The sequence below is a fragment of the Boleophthalmus pectinirostris genome, unplaced genomic scaffold (assembly GCF_026225935.1).
Source record: "Boleophthalmus pectinirostris isolate CB_2022bp ecotype Guang Dong unplaced genomic scaffold, ASM2622593v1 HiC_scaffold_18, whole genome shotgun sequence".
NCBI lineage: Eukaryota > Metazoa > Chordata > Actinopteri > Gobiiformes > Gobiidae > Boleophthalmus > Boleophthalmus pectinirostris.
This window is the reverse complement of record NW_026571133.1, coordinates 29,262,266-29,285,812: the sequence shown is the minus strand read 5'-3', so window position 1 is coordinate 29,285,812 and position 23,547 is coordinate 29,262,266. Positions and strand designations below refer to the sequence as shown.

Below are 23,547 nucleotides of genomic sequence, written 5' to 3'. Positions count from 1 at the left end.
ACAGCTCTGATGGCTGGCGTCCACTAGATAGTGCTATAACACTAATCACTAATCTGCAGTGAATGTAGTAATCCTAAATTCTGTTGAAATTTAATTACTCTTCTCTCATGTCCACATATGGTTGAGGTTAAATGTATTAGCCTCTAAATTATATCATTAAATAATATATTTTTGTCAGTATATATTTGTCATTAATGACTGAATGCATGAGCAATTTGCACCAAAAGAACTTGGAAGTCATATGTATTCAAGGACAAGTCTTCATGCAGACGGTCAGGGTAAGTATAAGGCAAGGTTACATATTAGGGCAGTTTGATTTCAGTATTTGTTGATCTGACCTTGAACCCCAACAGAGTGTAAAGTCATGAAGACTGAATCACATGACAATGTTTGGTGTTGCTGTTTCTTAATAGTGAACTGTTTTATATTTGTATGTATGCTATTTAACCAGGAGGACCTCACTGGTGTTGCATTGTCTTTGAGGAATGAGAAATTAATTTCCAAATTGTAAGGATACCGAAAACATCAGTGTCTGTAAATTACTGAATTTACTATTGTTTACTTCAATTTCAACACTTTGTTAGGTCCCCAATTGTTTCGCATTCAGTGATAATAAACTATTCATACAACTTTACAGTCAAGACAATGAACAAGAATAAAAACAGCATGGTAAAAAATATGAAGATTTTCCAGTAACCATGGAAAAAAAAATCTTCATGACATACAGTACAATGGAGTATACAACATTGCCCTCTGGTGGTCGCACAAAATTGAATTCAAACCATTATATTATTATAGCACTTAACCTGTCATTACTTGTAGTGAGCAGTGGCGGCTGGTCTGAGCGCAAGTGCGCTGCGCTCCCTAACTTGACTTAGATTAAAAAAAAAATAATAATAATAATAAAGTCGTTATTTTGTATTAGGCTATATGTTTAATATTTTGTTTAAAACTGAACGTGTATCTGCATAGACATATTTTTATCATGTTAAATGTGATCATATTACTCACAGTTACAGGAGCGAATCTGGAGCCAGGCTCCGTGTTATGAACAGGATTTTTTTTGACGGACAAAATAGCGGAAAAAACAGGATAATGTAGAGCGAGTTAATACGAACATTTTAAGACCAAAACGACTAGGCTCACTGCAGCAGGTACAGAGAGAGCAGCGACAAGATCCTAATGTAAGTCAATTGGAACCAGGGTCAGAAGGATCCGGAAGAGCCTCCTGGCGAACTTCATATTTGGCACGCAGCGGCTAGCGCGTTAGCTCTGTCCACTCATATTACGGTCTATGGATGGCGGCGACCTGAAATTAAGTGGTTGGTCTTTATACGCATTATCACTGACCTATTGTGATGCGTGATCGCTCTCTCCCGCCTAGCCCCAACTTTCCACTGGCAGCATGTTACTGCTACAGGCTAATGAATGGATAACAACAGAGCTGTGTACTATATAGTCCGGTCAGAAAATCAATGTTTGCATTTGCCCACATGTCTATATGGCGGCCATATTGATTTTTTTTTTTTTTTAATGGCCGCCAAAAAACTCTTTTTGGAATATCTCAGCCTCTGAATAATTTGAAATGTTGATTTTAACTGCTAAACCCACATTTCAGGGTCAGGGAATCAAATGGTGCTAGTTATAAAGCTGTAAGACCTACCCAAATTAACCCTTAGACGCATAAGTGGGTCAAAAATGACCCAATTTGGTTGTTTTCTTGCAATTTCATTGTAATATTTGCATGTAATACTCCATGTTCCTCCAAAAACATGTTTTTTTTTATTATCCTGTTGAAATACTTCAACAATATGGGTAAAACTAACTATAAACATCACATACAGTTGGTCAGATAACTCAAAGTTTAAAAGTAGCTAACATAAAATGTGTATGTTGGATGTCAACTTACACATTTAGACACAATATGATTATGCAACCTTTTTATTAGACATTTTCTATACATCATCATTACCATCATCATCACTTTCATACAACCATAGACTGTATATATGAGTGGACAGATCTAACCCTGTAGCCACCATGTGTCAAATAGGAAGTTCTCCAGGAGGCTCTTCCAGCTCCTTCTGACTCTGGTTCTGACTTACGTTAGGATCTTGTGGCTCCTCTCTCTGTACCTGCTGCTGTGAACCTCGACATTTTGGTCTTAAAATATTTATATGAAGTATATATGAAATATCTACATGATCCTGAATTTGTTTTTGTTTTTTTGCTAGTTTGTCCGTTAAAAAAATCCTATTCATAATATAGAGTCTGGCTCCAGATTTGCTCCTGTAACAGTGACATCTCAAGCTTCATTTGAGCAGCGCTGAACTCTGTGGGTCACACTCGCTTAGTCCACTTCTTTTATACAGTCTATGCAACAACACGGCTTGGGAATCATCATCATTCTGGCACTGGCTGCTGCACTGACACATGTCGGTACAGGCTAAATCTTGAGTTTCTGGTGTGCAGTTCTACAGTCACCTTTGTACTTGGCTGTGGTGACCAATTTCTGGCCATCATGACATGAATTATTTAAAGAAAACTAAATGAAGCAAATCGCACATGCACTTATTTCATATATTTGTTTAATAAACATTAGCTACTGTTCAACAAGATGGACAGATCCACGGCCATCCGGGCTCCGAGCTCTGCTGGCTCCGAGCTGTGGCCTGGCCATGGGCTCCGAGCTCCAGTTCCTAGGTCGTCCAAATAGGGGTGTCCTGCTCATTTTTTGATGCTGCGGTCTTGCTTATATTTGCTATCACAGGGTATTCGCAAAGGCCCTGAAGATGTTGTGATATGATCCGACCATATATATACACCCATAGCGTTCAGCGCCGCTCAAATGAGGTTCATGATGTTCATGGTTACAGGAGTGAATATGGAGCCAGGCTTTATATTATTCCATTTGTCACGGGTTCGTCCGAAATAAATGTAAAAATGATGGCTCAGTCAAAAAACTTCACTTAAGTGGGTTTTTATTCGCACCACAGCTCCAAGTGCAGAGTGAATTATTTACAGTGACAAAAAAAAAAATGAGGTGGTAGACAGAAGTATTTACAAACATATGTACACTAATCACTTACAGTTGCAGCACCCACGTAGTCAGGCCAAATACCCACCCCAAATGACTGGAGCTCCCTCCTTTTATACCCCCTTAGCCCCTCCCCCCGGGCTAACCAATTAACGAAAATGGGGTTTTAAGGAATTAACATAAGCAAAATTGTATTGAGGAACACAAATCAACTTGGAAATAAACATAATAAAAATAACTTAAAGAACCCCTCATAAGGTTAACATAAGTTTCATTAAACAACTTCAAAAACCCACAAATGACCCCAAATAGACCACAATGGTCGAGTCCCCGATCACATGTCCCCCTGGAGCGCGCCACTATGCGCTATTTAAAGCACAACCAGGAAGTGCCTCGGTTTGGCCCTAAACTCAAGAACGGCGCGGAGGCTGCTGCAGGTAGGAAAGCAGCATCGGCGTCGAGTGTGCACCCTCGACCGCACTAGCCGGGAAACCGTTCAGATGTTGGGGGAAAACAGGACCGCGAGACACACGAGCGGTCCTGCATAAACCAGTCTATTGGAGCTTAGCTCCGCAAAACGGGGAGGGAAGGAAGCGTTGTGCGCGCTCTTTGGCCAGATGCAGACGCGCCAGTCGGGAGATGACGGGGCAACACAGGCGCTCCGTCACATCATTCCCCTCCTCCCCAAGGTTGCCGATGTGCGGCAACCTGGACAGATAGTCCGCCACCACATTGGCCTTGCCAGCTCGATGGCGGATCTGGAAATGGAACGGCTGGAGAGAGAGATACCAGCGGGTGAGACGGCTGTTATGATCTTTCATAGAGTTCATCCAGGTCAGAGCACGATGATCAGTCTCTAAGACAAACTCCCTCCCCAGCAGGTAATACCTCAGACTCTCCAGCGCCCACTTGATGGCCAGGCCCTCCTTCTCCACAGTGGAGTACCTGGTCTCACGTGGCAACAGCTTGCGACTCAGGTATAGCATGGGACGTTCTTCTCCAGGTTCACCTTGGGCCAAGACTGCCCCCAGTCCCACTGCGGAGGCATCAGTCTGGACCAAAAACTGCTGGCTGAAGTCGGGACTTCTCAGCACTGGGGAGGAACACAAGCAGTTCTTAAGGGTCTGGAAGGCTGTCTCGCAGGCCTCGGTCCAGGAGACAGGATTTCTCTGGTCCTTCGTCGTCAGCGCTGTCAGAGGGGCGGCGATGGTTGCGAACTGCGGGACGAATCTCCGGTACCAGCCGGCCAAGCCCAAGAAGGACCTCACCTCCTTCTTTGTGCGAGGGCGTGGGCAGCTGCGGATGGCCACGACCTTGTCCACCTGAGGCCGGACCTCACCTCCTCCCAGACGATAGCCCAGGTACGTCGCCTCCTGCTTGGCCCACTGACACTTGGCAGGGTTTAGTGTCAGACCTGCCTGTTGGATCTGGCCAAGGACTCGCTCCAGGTGATGCAGGTGCTGTTCCCAGGTGTCACTGTAGATGACCACATCGTCCAGGTAGGCAGCACTGCAGTCGCCACATCCCTGCAGGACACGGTCCATTAGTCTCTGGAAGGTGGCAGGTGCTCCATGGAGGCCAAAGGGCATCACGGTGAACTGGAAGAGGCCGGCAGGTGTCCGGAAGGCCGTGTATGGGTGACTGGACACCTCCAGAGGCACCTGCCAGTAGCCCTTGCAGAGGTCAAGGGTGGTGATGAACCTGGCCTGACCGATCTTCTCCAGCAGGTCGTCAATCCGGGGCATCGGGTAGGCATCGAACTCAGACATCGCGTTGAGCTTCCGGAAGTCGATGCAGATGCGGAGTGAGCCGTCCTTCTTCACCACGATGACCACCGGACTGCACCATTCCGATTGTGATGGCTCGATCACCCCCAGGCGCTGCATCTCCTCCACCTCCTTCAGGAGCTGTGCCACCAGATGTTGTGGAACCCGGTAGGACCTCTGGCGGACCGGGCCCTTGTCCTTTAAACGGATGACGTGCTCGACCAGGACCGTCTTCCCCGGGTTGGCAGCAAACAGCTTGGAGACTCTCTGGAAGACCTGGATCAGCTGGCTGGACTGGTCAGCGGAGAGATGGTTGAGGGCCGGTTCAGCAGGCTGGCGGAGGTCGGCTAGAGTGGACTCCCCCTCCCCTTCGCTGTCCACCTCCGTCGCCAGCAGGGACGCCACGGGCACCGGGATTACTGGTGCTTCCTTCCACTCCTTCAGCAGGTTAACATGGTAAGTCTGCTTTGCCTTCTTCTTGTCCGGGTGGTGAATCTCGTAGGTCACAGGGCCCATCTTCCGGAGAACTGTGTAGGGGCCTTGCCACTTGGCAAGTAGCTTGCTGGTGGAGGATGGCAGGAGGAGCAGAACCTTCTGGCCAGGCTGGAGCTCTCTGTGTCTGGCCTGACGGTCGTACCATGCCTTCTGGGACTGCTGGGCCTCTCGTAGGTTGACCTCAGCTTCCTCCCGGTATTTGGCCAGGCGGTCCCTCATCTCCAGCACGAACTGGACCACACTGCGATCACTGGTGGTTGTGGGAGCTTCCCAGCCCCTTAGCAGCAGGTCTAATGGTCCCTGGACATCCCAGCCATACAGTAACTCGAACGGGGAGAAACCAGTGGACGCCTGAGGAACCTCCCGGTAGGCAAACAGCAGAAAGGGCAGCCACTGGTCCCAGTCTCGTCCGGTATCAGCCACGAACTTCTGCAGCATCCTCTTTAGGGTCTGGTTGAACCGCTCGACCAAGCCATCCGTCTGCGGGTGGTATGGAGTGGTCTTGATTGCTGAGATTCCCAGCTGCCGGTGGAAGAGCTGCAGCAGTCTGGAGGTGAAGTTTGTCCCCTGGTCAGTCACGATCTCATCCGGAACACCAACCCTGGAAAACAACTGCACAAGACAACGCAGCACCGCCGGGGCAGTGACGGTGCGCAGGGGGAACGCCTCGGGGAACCGGGTGGCATAATCGCACAGCACCAGGATGTACTGGTGTCCGCCACTACTCCGCACTAATGGGCCAACAATATCCATGGCTATACGGCGAAATGGGGTGGAAATCACGGGCAGAGGTTGGAGAAGGGCACGGTCAGATTGGCGGACATAGGACGTTTTCTGACAGGTGGGACAGGTTTTACAGAAATTTTGTACATCCGCATACATGGAGGGCCAATAGAAGCGAGAAGCTATACGCAAATAAGTCTTTTGTCGACCCAGATGACCAGCCTAAGGCACGGTGTGTGCCAGGTGCATGACCAGTGGTCGACACGACATGGGAACCACGAGGCGCCTGGCACCGTCAGCCACTGCATACAAGATATCATTGTCAATAACATAGCACTCCCTGCTTCCTTTTGCCATATCGGGCCTCTCAACTACTCTGGCAAATGCTGGCTCCAAAGTCTCATCCTGCCTTTGTAAGGCCCCAGTGTCCTCTGGCACCTCCCACATCAATCCTGCCTTAAAAGTCTGGCTCCCTCGACTTTAGTCCCTTTTCAAAGCGCCGCTGGCGGCGTGACTTCCTAGGCCCCTTTGTGCCCCCTTCAAACAACTCACTGTCCAGGGTAGAAAAAGGTTCGAGACTGGACCCCTGCTCCTGCCCTGTGAGGGATGTCACCCCTGTCCTAGCCTGCGCACGGGTGATCACAGGACCCGAAAAACCCCTGCCACAGTCACTGACTTTAGCTCCCCCTTCCTGCAACACATCGATCAGCACAGGTAGATCCCACCCCAGGATGGCAGCTACTGGTAACTTCTCCACCACCCCCACCGACAACAAATACGGTTGATCATCCACAGTCACTGTCAGATCAGCAGTAGGGTAGGAATGGCAGTCACCATGTACACACAAAATGGTTTCCTGCCTGCTGTAATCTACGATGCTTGTAGGCACGACGTCCCTTCGGACCAGGGTTAACAAGCTACCAGAGTCAACCAGAGCTGTCACGGGTTCACCATTAATAGTAACCTCCTTGTAACACTGCCGCCTCTCTCCAGCACTGACATCCTCAGCACGTGGGGTATAACATGCCCCGCTAAGTTTAGCTTTTTTGATCGGGCACAGGGAAGCTTTATGACCTGACTGCTGACAGTAGAAACAAACAAGCTCCTTACCGGGACCACGTTGGCTGGGTGCAGGGCTGGGATCTCCAGGCAGGTGGGAGTTGACTCTGGTTGCCGGTCTGGGTTGAGAAGGCTGCCGACCAGGGCCCCCTGGGTAGGCAGCTGGGCCTCCCCTCCGCGCATTGAGGTACTGCAGCGCTAGCTTGGCCGCAGCTAATCCCTCTGTTGGCTCGTGCTCCTTCACCCAGGTGCGAATGTCTGTCGGGAGGACCCGTAGCAGCTGCTCCAAGATAATCTGCTCCCCGATTTGCTCCTTAGTGTGCTGCTCTGGCCGGATCCATCGTCGGTAGAGCCCCTTTAAACGGTGGTAAGTCTCTGTTGGGTTCTCTCCAGGTGGGATTGCCATGGACCGGAACTGCTGCCGATAAGTCTCTGGGGAGACGTCAAACTTGGTAAGGAGGGCTGCCTTCAGGTCCGGGTAGGAGTGTGCCCGTTCCTCGTCCATAGCCGTATATGCCTCCAGCGCCTTTCTAGTGAGTAGAGGCACCAAACGACATGCCCACTCACATTCCGGCCAACCCCATGTTCTGGCGATACGCTCAAAGCGCAGCAGGTAGTTCTCAATATCCTCTCCCGCCAGGTACTGTGGGATCTTAGGGTCCCCATACAGTCTGCTTTCCGCTCGTGGATGTTCTTCACTTGCCCTTGGCACATTCATGGACGAGCTGCAGCGACGCCGAGGAGCTGGTGTGGGTAGGTCCAGCCTAAGACTCATTGTAGACCCCTCAGATGGTGACGCGGTGCTGGCTGGTGCAGAGCTAGGTGCAGCTGGCCTCCGCTCAGTCTCCAGCTGCTCTGGTTGTTGGGCTGGCAACGAAGCCCGGAGACCTCTGAGTTCTGCCAGAAACCCCTCCTCTCTCCTCTGTTGTCCCTCCAGGAAGGTCCTCATGACAGCCAGCAGCTCCTCTCCTGGGCCTAATGCTGCCTGCGGGACTGGAGCAGCAGCACCCGCTTCGTCTTCTTCCTCTGTCGCCCAGGCTCCATCATCCACTGCTAATTCCTGCGCCCTTTCCTGCTTTTGCGAGCGCAGTCCTGCACGTCTTCCAGGGAGCTGTGTGCGCTTCCGTCGACTGGCCATCCCACCACTGCCACCAAATGTCACGGGTTCGTCCGAAATAAATGTAAAAATGATGGCTCAGTCAAAAAACTTCACTTAAGTGGGTTTTTATTCGCACCACAGCTCCAAGTGCAGAGTGAATTATTTACAGTGACAAAAAAAAAATGAGGTGGTAGACAGAAGTATTTACAAACATATGTACACTAATCACTTACAGTTGCAGCACCCACGTAGTCAGGCCAAATACCCACCCCAAATGACTGGAGCTCCCTCCTTTTATACCCCCTTAGCCCCTCCCCCCGGGCTAACCAATTAACGAAAATGGGGTTTTAAGGAATTAACATAAGCAAAATTGTATTGAGGAACACAAATCAACTTGGAAATAAACATAATAAAAATAACTTAAAGAACCCCTCATAAGGTTAACATAAGTTTCATTAAACAACTTCAAAAACCCACAAATGACCCCAAATAGACCACAATGGTCGAGTCCCCGATCACATGACCCCTGGAGCGCGCCACTATGCGCTATTTAAAGCACAACCAGGAAGTGCCTCGGTTTGGCCCTAAACTCAAGAACGGCGCGGAGGCTGCTGCAGGTAGGAAAGCAGCGTCGGCGTCGAGTGTGCACCCTCGACCGCACTAGCCGGGAAACCGTTCAGATGTTGGGGGAAAACAGGACCGCGAGACACACGAGCGGTCCTGCATAAACCAGTCTATCGGAGCTTAGCTCCGCAAAACGGGGAGGGAAGGAAGCGTCGTGCGCGCTCTTTGGCCAGATGCAGACGCGCCAGTCGGGAGATGACAGGGCAACACAGGCGCTCCGTCACATCATTCCATTTCTTCTGCTTATCCAGGGCCAGGTCGCGGGGGCAGCAGTCCCCTCTTCACACACACGTCCTCCAACTCCTCCAGGGGGACCCCGTGGTGTTCCCAGGCCAGCCGAGAGACATTCCCTCCAGCGTGTCCTGGGTCTGCCCCAGGGCCTCCTCCTGGTGGGACATGCCCGGAACACCTCACCAGGGAGGTGTCCAGGAGGCATCCGTAACAGATGCCTGAGCCACCTCATCTGGCTCCTCTCAATGTGGAGGAGCAGCGGTTCTACTCCGAGCTCCTCCTGTGTGACTGAGTTCCTCACCGTATCTCTAAGGGAGCGCCCATCCACCCTGCGAAGGAAACTCATTTCGAGCGCTTGTATCCGCGATCTCGTCCTTTTGTTCATTACCCAGAGCTCATGACCATAGGTGAACATAGATTGACCAGTAAATCAAGAGCTTTGCCTTTCGACCGCATCACTGCCGACGCTGCACTGATCCACCTGTCAATCTCATGCTCCATCCTCCCCTCACTCGTGAACAAGATCCCGAGAATTAGCGAGATTTGAACTCCTCCACTTAAGGCAAGGACTCTCCACCCACCCGGAGAGGACAAGACGCCTTTTTCCAGTCGAGAACCATGACCTCGGATTTTGGAGGAGCTGATCCTCATCCCAGCCGCTTCACACACGGGTCAAACCGCCCCAGTGCTGCAGGTCCTGGTTTGATGAAGCCAACAGTACAACATCATCTGCAAACAGCAGAGATGATCCTGTGGTCCTCAAACCAGACCCCCTCCAGCCCCTGACTGCGCCTAGAAATTCTGTCCATAAATAAAATGAACAGAACCGGTGACAGGGGCGGCCCTGGAGAGTCCAACATGCACCGGGAACAGGTCTGAATTTACTGCCGGCAATGCGAACACAGCTCCTGCTCCAGTAATACAGTGACCGGACAGCCCTTAGCAAAGGGCCCCGAACCCCAGACTCCCAGAGCACCCCCCACAGAACACCACAATGAATGCCACAATGAACAATTGAATGCCTTCTCCAGATCCACAAAGCACATGTGCACCCAATGGAGAGTGTCCAGTGTTCCACGACCGGGACAAAAACCACGGTCGGATTCTCCTCTCCAGTCCCTGGCATAGACCTGAGGAGTGTGATTCCCCTGTAGTTGGAACACACCCTCCGGTCCCCCTTCTTATACAGAGGGACCACCACCCCGGTTTGCCAGTCCAGAGATACTGTCCCTGACCTCCACGCGATGTTGAAGAGGCGTGTCAGCCAAGACCCACAAAATCCAGAGACATGAAATACTTAGGACGGATCTCATCCGCCCACGGGCTTTATATTATGAATAGGATTTTTATGACAGACAATATAGCAAAAAAATTAATAAAAAAATCAGGATCATGTAGAGCGGGTTCATACAAACATTTTAAGACCAAAATGTCGAAATGTTGATTCCCTGACCCTGAAAATGTGGGTTTAGCAGTTCAAATCAACATTTCAAATTATTCAGAGGCTGAGATATTCCAAAGAGATTTTTGGCAGCCATTTTTTCAAAATCCAATATGGCCGCCATAATGACATCTGGGCAAATGCAAACATTGATTTTCTGACTCCATATATTATAACCTTTCCAAAAAATATATAGGTTAGCAAATCCCCAAAAACTTCCCACTAAGGTTAAAAAATATGAATAAGGAACCGGACTAATACAGCTATGGGGGAGTTCAACTTCAAGTCGAAGTGCGTCCGAGGAACAGTTTTTAGGGAGTAATATGTCTTCTCTTCAGCGGGACCCTTGTGCCAAGCAAGAAAAGAAACATTAAGATGAAATGAGTGCATCTGGCTGCGGTGAAATCCTACGGCTCTTGTGTTGATTCACCCACTGGCTAATAACGGTTAGCTACTTTCGTCTAAACCTCCACACAGGAGAGCGGGATGAGTCCTAAAGACACCGGGGGCTCTGCGGCCGCCGGGACTCGGAGGCACTCGCTCGCTGCTCTGTCCGCCTCCGCCCGCTCCTTTCTGGGCGTAAAAGTTTCAGGTCTTAAGTCTACCTGGTGCACTAGTGCTAATATGGACTGGCTGTAACTTTGACTAGTTTGATCTCTTCATATTGGAGACAAAACCAAAAGGACAGTGGGTAGAGTATAGGCTCTGCACCAGTCCCCTGGAGAAGGTAAGAGGCTTGTTTTCGATAGTTTTGGACAAATCTGCGGATGGAGCCTCACAGGTAAATAGTGTTATAGTTAACTAGTGTGCTGCTCCGGTTGTTTTGCCGTGCGCTGTAGGAGCGGCGCTGATGCCGTGTGTTCGTGCTGTGACCGTAGACTTATGTAGTTTTGCTGACGTTGTTGGAGCTGGGTGTGAGTAGTGGATCAGGTTGTGCGTTGTGCTCTGATAGATATAGTTCAACCAATAGTGGCCTCTCTTTCTGGTATTCGTTATACTATATAGCCTATATATAATACATATATTTATAATATATATTTATCATTCTGGCCTATGCTATACTACCAACCGCCATTCATAATGACAATCAGAAGAAACGTCATCATCTGTGCTTGAGGAATGAAGCAAAATTCTTATTATAACTTTAAGTTTTCATATTTTAATGCAATATGAAAAAACATGCTACATTCATACATTCTTAATGGCTGGGCCATGGATATGAAATAAAAAATGATAATCCACCAGGACAGCATTACGTGGGCAGGATGGTGAGCATATGTTACACTTTATAAATATTGCTGAGCAGTTGTGTGTTATAATATAAACAGCTTTATATAATACAATTCCTGGCATCAGAGCACAGGAAGAGGAAGTACAGAGAGGAAGAAGTACTGCGTGCCAAGACAATATCCACAACTACATACAAATAATGCATGAACAAAAAAGTGTTGGGGAAGGAAGTTTAAATCTTGTTGTTTGTGAGGTCTCTTGACATCCCACCTACATAACTAGCCTCTCCTGGGTTCAGCAAAGGAGAATCTGCAGTTTACTGTAAAAGTCATGGCACAGTATACTGAGATAAGTGTGTATTTATGCATTTCCATCACAAGAAATTATGTATGTCCAACCACAATCTAATGATCCACAGACAGCATACCAAGGAACTAAAACAGAGATCTCCCTGCATTCATGTTTCTATAGCAATCAAACAGACAAATACAAGACATAATATGGGGTCTCTGCAAAGTGAAACATGAACAAAAAAGCCTACCATTACATTCTGCTATACCTCCTACTATATATTATGTTGAAATCTTTGGATATTTAATTACATTTTACAAAACCAAATCTGTTTTTGAAAAAAAAAAAAAACGACGTGATGTTTGTAAAAGGGATTCAAATGTTATTTGCATTTCATTAAATTTTTTATTTTTAATGTTGATGTCTCAACAGATAAAGCCTTAAATGTACAGTATGTAGCTTACCATTCTGTTTTGCAAACAATATAACTATCACTGAAACAGGTTTTTCTTATTAAAAGGCCCCATGTGAAAGTCCGTGTGAAAGCTCAGAACCTCCAGAGCTGCAGAGACTGCACTACCTCTGATTAGTGATGATGCAGGTGCTGGGGTTTACCTAGTGAGGATTCAGACCAGAAAGGGGCATTTTAAGTTTAAACCAACTGGATTTCAGCATTGAAACTGGAAACCCAAAGGAAAGACTCTTCTGAGGCTCATTCTGCTTTCTGATTGGACAATAGTCTTGAATACCAAAACATCAAATATATAACAACTTGGACCTTATGTTTTTGTAATTAAGACTAAATTAGCATTACTGTTATCAGTGAAGGTGATGTTTGATTTGAACATGTCTACCTTGAGGGACATAAAAAAGTGAGAGTGGTAAATGTTAAGTTGTTGGGGTTGTCAGTGTGTAGCTGAAGCTGTTATTACTTAGAACATATTGCTGCCTTTTTCCTGTGACACAGTGAACCATGCTCATGAGGTCAGCATTAACAGCCCCTCATTTCTCTCTCGACCATAAATCTGTATAATCCATAAAGACAGCTCAGTACAGGCTCTTATTAAAGTGAGTAGTTGATCCTTTGTGCTATTAGATAATACTTTTCACATAATCACAATCTGCAGTCTTGTTTATGTTGAGCCACTTACATAACTCAATACAATCATGCAGGTACTTATAATCAGTGTTGGGAGTAACGCATTATAAAAGTAACGAATTACAGTAATGCATTACTTTTTGCTGTAACGCAGTAATGTAAGGCATTACAGGGGAAAAATAGTAATATTTTACTCGGTACAAATGTGAGTAACGCGCGTTACAGTGTTTTTTTAACCTGGATTGAAGTGGTGGGTTTTTCTTCATACAAATTCGCTAAAATCACCGCGATATCAGCAGCGGTGAAACGCCGGAGATGCGCCCTCATAGACCTTCAGGTAACCGCGGGCGAAAGGACTGACAAAGAACTCCACGCTGTTTAGACCTGGTTTACGCTCGTCCTTCCCTCTATCGCAGTTTACTTTTCGCGGTCTCGCTGTTTCGCAGATTTTTATTTTTTGTTTTTTTTTTGTGCAATTTTGCATGCCCTTTTTTTTTTTTACATTGTATGAACACGTGTTGTGTTCCTCCCGCTGCGTCCTGACTGGCCAAGGGACTCCTGTCTCCTGTACAGTACAGAATGTGTTCAGCTGCCAAATTTAAATACATGTTCAATCTCTAGCAGTGTGATTCTGAAGTGCTGTACGGTTGCAAGTTTTCTCCCCGACGAAACCCACAATGTCGACGAAACGTTCTGCACCGACAAAGGCTCCTGCACTCGCACCCAAAAGGCAGAGGAAGATGCTAACCATCACACAAAAAGTTGGACTTCTGGACACGCTGAAGGAAGGTAGAAGTTACGCGCTGTAACAGACTCTTGCACCGGCTCGGGTACCTGCAAATAGTTGCTGAAATCAGGGCCGCGAGCCCGAACAGCAGGGTGTCCATAAAGAGCGATCGGGTGACAGCCGCTCTTACCTCCGTGAGGTGCGGAGCAGAGCCGCTCCTTTCTCCTGCGGTCACCTTCGAGCCCGTCCCTACAGTGAGTCCTGTTTTAGTCCTAGTTCACTTCTGGTTTAGTCCTGGTTCAGCTCTGGTTTAGTCCTGGTTTAGACCTGGTTTAGTCCTGGTTCAGTCCATATACAGTGCAAAAGATATTTTGGTGAGAGTAACTTAAAGTAATGCAATAGTAGTGTAATGCCTTACATTTTAAATGCAGTAATATTGTAATGTAACGAATTACTTTGAAATGACAGTAATAGGTAATAAATAACGCATTACAGTTTCAAAGTAACTTGCCCAACAGTGCTTATAATGCTTAAATAAAGGTTACTGCTCATTCATTAATCATTGGACGCTAGCTGAGACGCCATATTGGAAATCTTGACACTGCATGCACTTATTATGTGAGGTCATTTGGAAAGGTCATGTATGTGCATGACTGTGAAATACACTATCCAAAAGACAGTCCAGATGCAAAAAGCAAAGTGTGTGTGGCAGATCAGAACAGATTTAAATGGTTACATTTTAATATAGTGCTTTTCCACCTTCAAGGCACTCACAGCACTTTAAATTTTAAATTTAAGTGAACATTAACTTACAAAACCAGTTAGTCCTGAGAAAACACCAGTTAGTATACTGTTTGAATACCTTAAACTTTAGACTTATTGAAGGAAAATTACTTGGACACAGTATAATAACAAAGCGGTTTTCATACATTATACTATTACTACAGTATCACGTGTTATATACAGAAAGTGATTCTATTATTCTGTTATTTTGTGTTTGACCCCATACAATTAATTATATGTTTTTCTTCTTCTAAACAAATGCAAATGTTTCCAATGTGCAATTATTAGGCAAGTGAGTATTTTGAAATTATGATTTTTATGCATGTTCTCCAACTCCAAGCTGTATAAACTTGAATTCTTATTGGATATAAGTGTATTAGATTATGTGTATTTGTCTAACAAGGTAGGGGGTGGCCTAATTCAGCACCCTATATCAAGTGTGCAGAATTATTGAGCAGCTTCTTTTTCTCAGGCATAATGGGCCAAAAAAGAGATTTAACCATGGACTGTATAAAAAACTGACTCTGAAAAGTCAAAAAAATTTAAAAAATCTTTCAGAGGAATGCAGCACTCTCACAGAACCATTAAACATTGTATTGCAAATAGTCAACAGTGTCACAAGAAACTTGTGACCTGAGACACAAATTAACTGCAAGAGATTTGAGAAGAATCAAACATGAAGCTACCAGAAACCCATCATCCTCCAGCGCTGTCATATTCCAGAACTGTAACCTACCTGGAGTGCCCAGAAGTACAAGGTTTTCCGTGCTCAGTACATGGCCATGGTAAGGAAGGCTAAAACCACTGAACAAGAAACATAAGTTGAAAAGTCAAAACTGAGCCAAGAAATATCTGAAGACAGATTTTTCAAGGGTTTTATGGACTGATAAATGAGAGTGACTCTTGATGGACCAGATGGAGGGCCCGTGGCTGGATCGGTAATGGGCACAGAGCTCCACTTCAACTCAGACACCAGCAAGGTGGAGGTGGGGTATTATGGAATTATTGGGCTGAAAATGAACTCCAAAACCTACTGCCACTTTATTTAAACAGTGGTACAGGAAAAAGTCTGCATCTTTCAAGAGGACATTGATTTTTATGCAAAATAATGCTCCAATGCTCACATGCACTGAAGTTCTCCACTGCCTGCCTAGCTAATAAATACCATAAAGATGAAAAAATAATGACATTGCACCCTTCCTCACCTAACCTAAACCCACCTGAGAACTAGTGGGCCCTTCTTAAACGGGAGATTCACAGTGAGGGAGAACAGTACCCCTCGTTGAACAGTGTCTGGGAGGCTGTGTTTGCTGCTGCACAAAAACTTGATGGTCAAGAGATTTTCTGACAGATGAAAATAAATGAGAATGGGAAATGTTCATTTTTCATTTAGTTGCATAATAATTCTGCACATTAATAGTTGCCCAATAATTGTGCACTCAGATTTTCTCCTAAAAAAGGCAAAACTTCACTTTTACATTCTTAAATATTCAAGGTTTATTAACATTTTGGATTGACCGAGAGCACTGTAGTTGTTCAATTATAAAATTAATCCTTATAAATACAACTTGCCTAATAATTATGCACACAGTATATATGAGATTTAACACAAAATTGGGCCAAATCCACATGCTTTTACTGACAGAGGAGTTGTGGCAAACCTCTGTATATTAAAAAGCCCTCGCTGACCATCAATGATCATGAGATCTTGATTCAGTTCAAACTGCCCAGAACTATAGCCAAGCCACATAATTCTCAAGTACTACTTCCTTTTACGGAGACCTTTTCTGTGGTAAGTTTTTGTCCTTTTCACGCCTGAAAAGGTGACAGAGGTGACAGACCATTTTGACAGTAATTGGTGGCTTGATTGTTGTTGTTGAGAAGGCTGACTTCAGCCAATCTTGAACACTCCTTAAAACTGATTTTTTTTTTTTTCCCATTATGATTGAAACATCTGACAGTACAATTTACTTGTGAATATAGAGCAGCCCTTGCTTTTGTCAATGTGCCTGTGACAGGTGTTACATTCACCCAATGTGTTAGCAGATGCACAGCCCCCACTCCAACATACTTACTAGTTTGTCCTTTAGACATAGAAAATAGTCTAATACTAGTAAATGGTTTGCATGACACACGGAGTGTCATTGTCATGGAGTATAAACATGTCATGAATATGCTAAATCAGTCAAAACAGCTCAGGTAATATGTAATTTTATTTGGTAATGCTTTCATTATTAAAGGGTGACAGCGGCTCAAGTGGTGTGGAAGGTGTGATTGGTGGTGGGAATCTGTGTGAAACACTGATTTTCACACAGGACATTAAATCCAAGCCTTTTGCTCATTATAGATTTTTTTTTTCAGAATCACATTAATAATAAAAGATATTTTAAATGTATAAAAAGTGCTGACATTTATTCAGTATTTATGAATTAGCTGAGGAACTCATTCATACTGAAAGCTGACATTGTTCTACAACACAGCACACTGAGCAGCCTTGTACCCATGATGCAAAAGTCCTCGAGAGAATCAGCTGGTCCTCACATTATCTGCTCTTTGCGCCAGTAGATTTCTCTTTATATTGAAAACACACAAACAACCAGGCCTGGGCAGGAAATGCAGAAAATGTCCTGTGTAATCGCTGGGGACACAACCTACAAATTTAGTGGGTAAACAGACTTAAAAAATATATGTTTTATCTATCAACATATATCAACATATCAACATCAACATATAGACTAAAGTGTGCAAAACAGAGAGGTGAGAACATGGCATCTTGCTCAATTGTGCATGAGAAGCTGAACATTGAGAAGCTTTTATCTGAGTGGGCCTCTCTGGATGCTTTTACACCAGAGTGAGCAGAGGACATGTCTGATACTATGTAAAAGCTTTCAAACGCACCAGACTTATTCTCTTGTAATACACACACTGTCCACCAGAGAGCAGTCACATATGTGTAACTTTCAGAAGTGAAAAATAAACTAAGATAATTGTATGTAAAATGACACAAACTTGACAACAGTAAAATAGTCAAATTCCTGCATGACTACAATAAAATGTAAACTATTAAATATCTCAGTCACATTAAGGTTTCCATGGCAAGCTTTCCATCAAGTTCACTTTTTTAATAAAATAGCCATTATGAATTTATACAGTAACTGCTCCTCTTCTCTAGAGTTGTTTTGTGACCTTCAAATGATAATACAGTTCAGCTACTATTTACATTTTACTCACTGTTCCACCTTTTTAAATTGGGGTCAACTACATGGGAAAAAAAAGGCAGCAAAATCCATTGTGCCAAGTCCAGTCTGTCTTTCTGCAGAAATGTAAGTCGTTGCCAGGAATATAAACAGCACAGCTTAGAGTAACACATGTGCTTCCTCCACCCATGTGCGCACAGAACACAGGGCTGATCGATGCACACTGCTGCTATATGAATGCTGTGTGTGATGGGCAGCCAGCAGGGGGATGGGTCAATGCTCTGCTGCCTGCCTCTTCTTTCTGTGAATTCTCATATTCTCCTATAAGCGCTGATAGCTGCAGCTTACACTTGCAGTGCTCTCAGAGAGATAGGATCCACATCTTTGGGCTTAAGAAGGCGCTCAACAATATCATCTATTTCCAACATCAGCATTGTGGATTGGCTGACAGTGTTTTACATACTAGGATTTTGATCACAAAAGTTAAGAGAGGAGGAAGGACTACATTCTTCAGGCAAGATAAAGTAAGTTGTTTGAGTCATCTTGTGTCTTGAGCTTATAACTAAAAACTGTTACAGTTATAAATACTTTCAAAGTAATGTAGGTGTTACAGTAATTTTACACTATGACATCATACTATAGTTTAAGACAAAAACACAAAAACTACTATTTTGATTCTGATATTAGAGCAAACTATAAATTGTAGGAAATGACAAATTACAACAGAAGAGCACAAACATAAATTGATTTCCCACAGATGTGAGAGTACTTCTTATGTATAATAGGCTTACTGCCTGTTCTGTCTTTATGATCCTGTTTTAGTGCACAATAGCACATTAAAAATTTTAGGCCAATTAAAGTCAACATACAACATTAATGGCTTTAAATATTAGATTGACAGTGAGAATATTAAAACTGTACTTGTGTTCCTAAACTGCATCAGACCATTTGCTTTCAGAACACAACTTGGCTCACTTATTTAAAGTCCTGTGATAAAAGATGCATGGGGCAGGTGGACATGGTAACAGAGATATGAGTTACAACATTTGATGCAAAAGGATGATGAGAGCGTGACACAGAGGTAAATATCCAGGTGTGAGAGGGCCTTGTGTCTGCTCCTCCACTATGGGGGGTCACAATTGGCTCTAGGCAAAACTTAAGCTGTTTACATGCAGCTGTTTTAGAATAACAAAGTAACTTGTCATATTATTTTCTTGTAAATATATCATTTACTAGTTTAGTTAAGTCTTTATTTGAAGGGACAATGTACAGAGACATAGTGTACCATAAATAAATGGTAAATAATCTCCACCTCCAGACATTCAGAGGATTTAGCTTCCCTTTCCAATAATGCTTTTGGCCCGTGTAGAGTTCACAGCTCTATTACCATATGTCTGTTACATGTTTATTTTCTACAATTACTGTTAATTATAGGAAGGTTCATTCATTGTTTACTTGTTATAGATGGACAAAGTAAAGAATTGTGAGATTCATTATTTAGCTGTTCTAGATTATTCCTTCACAAAATAACTGATTTCAGCTGATTTGTTTTCATCAATATCAGTGTGTTAAAGAGGTGAGTTCAATTATAGCTCTATAGTGTACTGGTCATTTGATGATCAAAAATGTGAAGTTCATCACTCTCTGCTTTTTGACGATCATGCAGCTAACCAGCCAACCGAAACAAGGCTTAAGTGAACACTTAGTGAGGTGGGTCATTTGGCCAGCTCAAGGTCTCTGAGTAAGCACAAGTAGAGAGAGGGTTATTATTTCCTTTCAATATTTATAAATGTACAGCACCAATAGCTGTGCATGATTAGACATTTTCTGTTTGGAATTTCTGTTTTTAAGACATTATAAATGTTACATGTTATAAATATATTTAGAATTGTATATTTTTAATAAATAAAGGTGTTACAGTGGAAAAGATTGGAGCCCAAAAGGGATGATGATAATATGTGACATCGTGCAAACTCTTAATTTCATCACATTATCAGAACACAGAAATCCTCTTATAAGCACTAGCTCAGCAGAGAAAAAACCCATTTTCATTATTAAAAATACTGTCTTCACCAACTGTAATCAAAATGTATTGATCACCAAGAGCTTCAAAACAGTCAACAAAATCACATTTTATTGCATGTGGCTATAAATGATTTCAAAGGCTAAAATATTATCTTTATCAGTAGTTAAATTTACGCTGACACCAATTATTTTAAATAAAATGTGCTTAAAGTAATTCTCAGATATTACAATAACACATGAAACTGCCCTACTTCCCAGGTTACAGGTTAATTGCAGAGATAAATATTCATCAATAATCTGGTGTGATTTAATAGCAACTCATGATAATTTATTGGAGACTGGGCCCAGGCAGTTCTCATAACATCCTTATAAAAACACCTGCACTTAGGTAGGTAGCATGCTTTTCTGTTTAGATCAAAGGTTCATCTTCCTTCTGAAAACATGCCATATTATTGTAGTGCTAGTCCTGACTGTGTGCACTATCCAATTAAGCTAACAAGCAAAGCATATATTGTTCACATTCGACCTGAACCTCACTGTTAAAGCCCTAAAACCAAAATTTCCGGTGTAAAACGGCAGTGATCAGTGTTTTATTTGGAAATATCAACTATGAGCTGGAAGGAAATGTGTGGATTTCCTCAGATTTTAAAAAGTAAAATAGACATGTGTTCCACGTGCAAGCACTGAACTCATGAATTGTGTCATACAAAAAAAAAAAAAGAAAAAAAAAGTCTAATGCAAATACAGAGACCGCCACAAAAGGTACAAACCAGGATTTTTTCCAGTTCTAAACCTGAATAAAAGGAACAAAACAATCTTCCTACAATGACCTCAGGCAATAAACAATTTTTTGCCTTTGTCTATTTATTAAAACATTTGAAGCATAAGATTTTAGAGCTGAGTGATATGACTTTTTTGTTTTTATTTGATATTATTTACCTTATTACAAACAAATACAAAAAAACAGGGCTTTCAGTATTAATTTACTGAACTTAAACAATTGCCATTAAACACAAACATAAAATCAGATTTCTTCCTTCAAAGTCTCCAATGCTTTTACTAACAAATCATTGGCTTTAGACCCCTTTAGACCTGCGTAAATTATGATATGACTGAATCTCAATCTTCATTCAGATTCAGTTCAATACATTTCAAAATCCTCAGCTGTTTTTTTTTTTGATAAACAAACAAAATACCACAAGTAACTGAGGGAGTGTTTTGGCTGTGAAAAGCTATAACATGTCAGGTTGGTACATCTGAGCCCCAAAGACATTACACTTACATATTACACTTGTTTTTTCTGAGAAGTGCACTTATGTAAGGCTCTGGGTTAGTGGGTCAGGGTTACACAGTAGATGGTTTGATTGGACTCAGAAAGTGTCCTCCTTGACCAACTATTCATGTCAGCCCCTGTGTGTCTTGTGTTAGTGCAGATATGGATAAGGAGCATGGATTCTATCGTCAGGTGGATGTTCAAGACCACGCCCACTACATTGTCGCCTTTTTCGTCCTGGTTATTGGAACAGTTGGCGTAACTGGGAATGCCTTGGTTATGTACGCATTTTACTGGTAAGAATCATTCCCTGCATGAAAATAAAACAGTGAATAAGCAACAGTGCTTTATACTGTTATATTAGAAATGATAAACAAACATTTTCAAATGGCATCTATAGCACATATGGTGAACAAGCAATAATTGTGCTATGACAAAGGAGGCGCTAGCTGCTACCTCAGATGTGTTGAACTTTGAACGTATCAAATAGATAACCAAACACTGAAATATTCAAAATATTAGGAAGTTTAACTCCACATTGCACTGTATGTATGGTATCACATTTTCCAATGGTAAGATAAAAAACAATGACAACAGCATAACTGTAATGTAACAAATGGAAAGTGTTCAATACACAGTGGCAGGCAGCACATCTGAATGGTTCAATACAGAGTTTGAACTAGACTAGACCACTTACTGTCATTGTGGAAAAAATCTGGTTTATTGACATGGAATTGTCATTTCTGAACTTATAACCATTACAAATGTGCCTCTGATGTTGTAGTCTTTGCTTTTAAAATATCGTATTTTCCGCACCATAGGGCGCACTCTTAAGCCTCCAACCCCATCATAAAACGACTGCATGCCCCGCAATCCATAGCGCCCTATACACTGATCCACTCGGGTGTCCGAGCACAACTACAAAGCCGCACCACCTGCAGCGCACGTAAATATGCACGGAGCAGACAGCGACCGCGCAGCGACAAACACCTGCACTCACACTCATCACTCCACGCGGACGAGGAATGGAACGAAGGAACGAACTGAAAAAGCGAGTGCATTGTGCCATTTCTAGCCACAACTGAACAACTGAGTCACTGCGAACACGCCAACAATCCAGCTGTCCCAGACAGCACTCTCCCTACGTGCCACAATTGAAAAAGCTTAGAGTCACTGTGAACGTGCCAAACAAAGTACAACTGAGCCATCTAACTGTTGTGTTTTGTTTAAAGTCCAGTGAGGTTTATTTATGAAAAAAGTTCAAAAATAGACCATTCTATGACAGTGCGCCTTATAATTCAGAGTGCCTTAAAGTGCGGAAAATATGGTACTTCTCATTTTAGGTTGAGCTCTATAGGTTCAAATTACACCGGATCAACTGGTCTGAATCTAAGATAACTGTTTATCTTGTGATCAGATCTGTGGATACGAGTTACATTGCCAAGGTCAAGGTAAACTCAATGTACTGCCACAGTGCCACACTGCTTTGATGTTTTTCTGATGGACGTTTAAAATTATTTTGGCCCATTTTCAAACATTATTGTATTCGCAAAACTTAGCTTAATGAGTATCCCCCTCATTAGGTTATTAAAATAAAACATAAACCACAGTCAACAACAAATCACTTTTCACAAGGATTCTCCAGTAATCATGGCTTAAATAAGTGACAAATGACTTTACCACAGGGGCACAAGAGAATTCTGGGAAAAATCTGATAGACAACAGCTCAGCTGCTGGAATTGATTATGTCTAAGCGATGCAGTGACATGTTACAGTAAGTAGAACAACCATAATGGAAGGTCATATCTACTGGGGTATGTGAGTGGTCAGTGGGTGGCTGATGTTGATTAAATTAAACATTAAAGGTTGTATAGAGGATTTTTTAAAGGAAGAGAAATACAGCGACAGTCCTTGTGCGCGTTCAGAATTACTGTTGAAGTGACCTGTCTAGAAGTAATTCAGCGACCGACGCGTCAGTTTTTAGACCCTTCGTCTGCTTCAGTCGTGCCATCGCTGGACGAGATCTCCAAGAATCACCTCAGTTTGGCTTTGGTCCTTTTTCTCTTCTCTTCTTCTTTCAGCGACCTCAAAAACTGACTTTCTTTTGCGGCGAACCGGTCGTGGATTCTCATCCGCCGTCGCGACAAACTTTGTGCGAAATGCGAGGAAGCGACAGTTCGAAAAAGCCTCTAAGAACCGCTGTGTAAACCACATAATCCCCGCGCTCCGACGAGTCAGTTACACTAGGGAGTTTGACTGACAACCTAACAGCCAATAGAAAATGAGGGAGCCTCGTTTTCTATTGGCTGATGTTTATCTGGCTTTAACACATCCACAGTTGATAGATTTTCGTTCTTTTTTTTGGTCATCATAATTACAAAGCTGCTGCGTCTCTGTAATGGTATTTTTAAACTTTCACTGACAGTTTGAAACAAAAAAAATCCCCC

The 23,547-nt window shown here is 43.7% G+C and overlaps 1 protein-coding gene across 2 annotated transcripts in view; it reads left to right on the top strand.

The window, feature by feature from the left end:
* The window catches only part of opn4xa (opsin 4xa), a 38,797-nt gene that overhangs the window by 10,977 nt on the left and 4,273 nt on the right, over positions 1-23,547 (top strand). Inside the window, exons 1-2 of one of the 2 annotated variants that reach the window (XM_055154005.1) lie at positions 18,224-18,326; positions 21,261-21,396. In XM_055154005.1, coding sequence (XP_055009980.1) covers positions 21,263-21,396 — 134 coding nt within the window. In that variant the 5' untranslated portion in view covers positions 18,224-18,326; positions 21,261-21,262. Of the gene's footprint in view, positions 1-18,223; positions 18,327-21,255; positions 21,397-23,547 lie in introns of those variants that run through there. The other variant, XM_055154004.1, reaches the window with a different exon arrangement.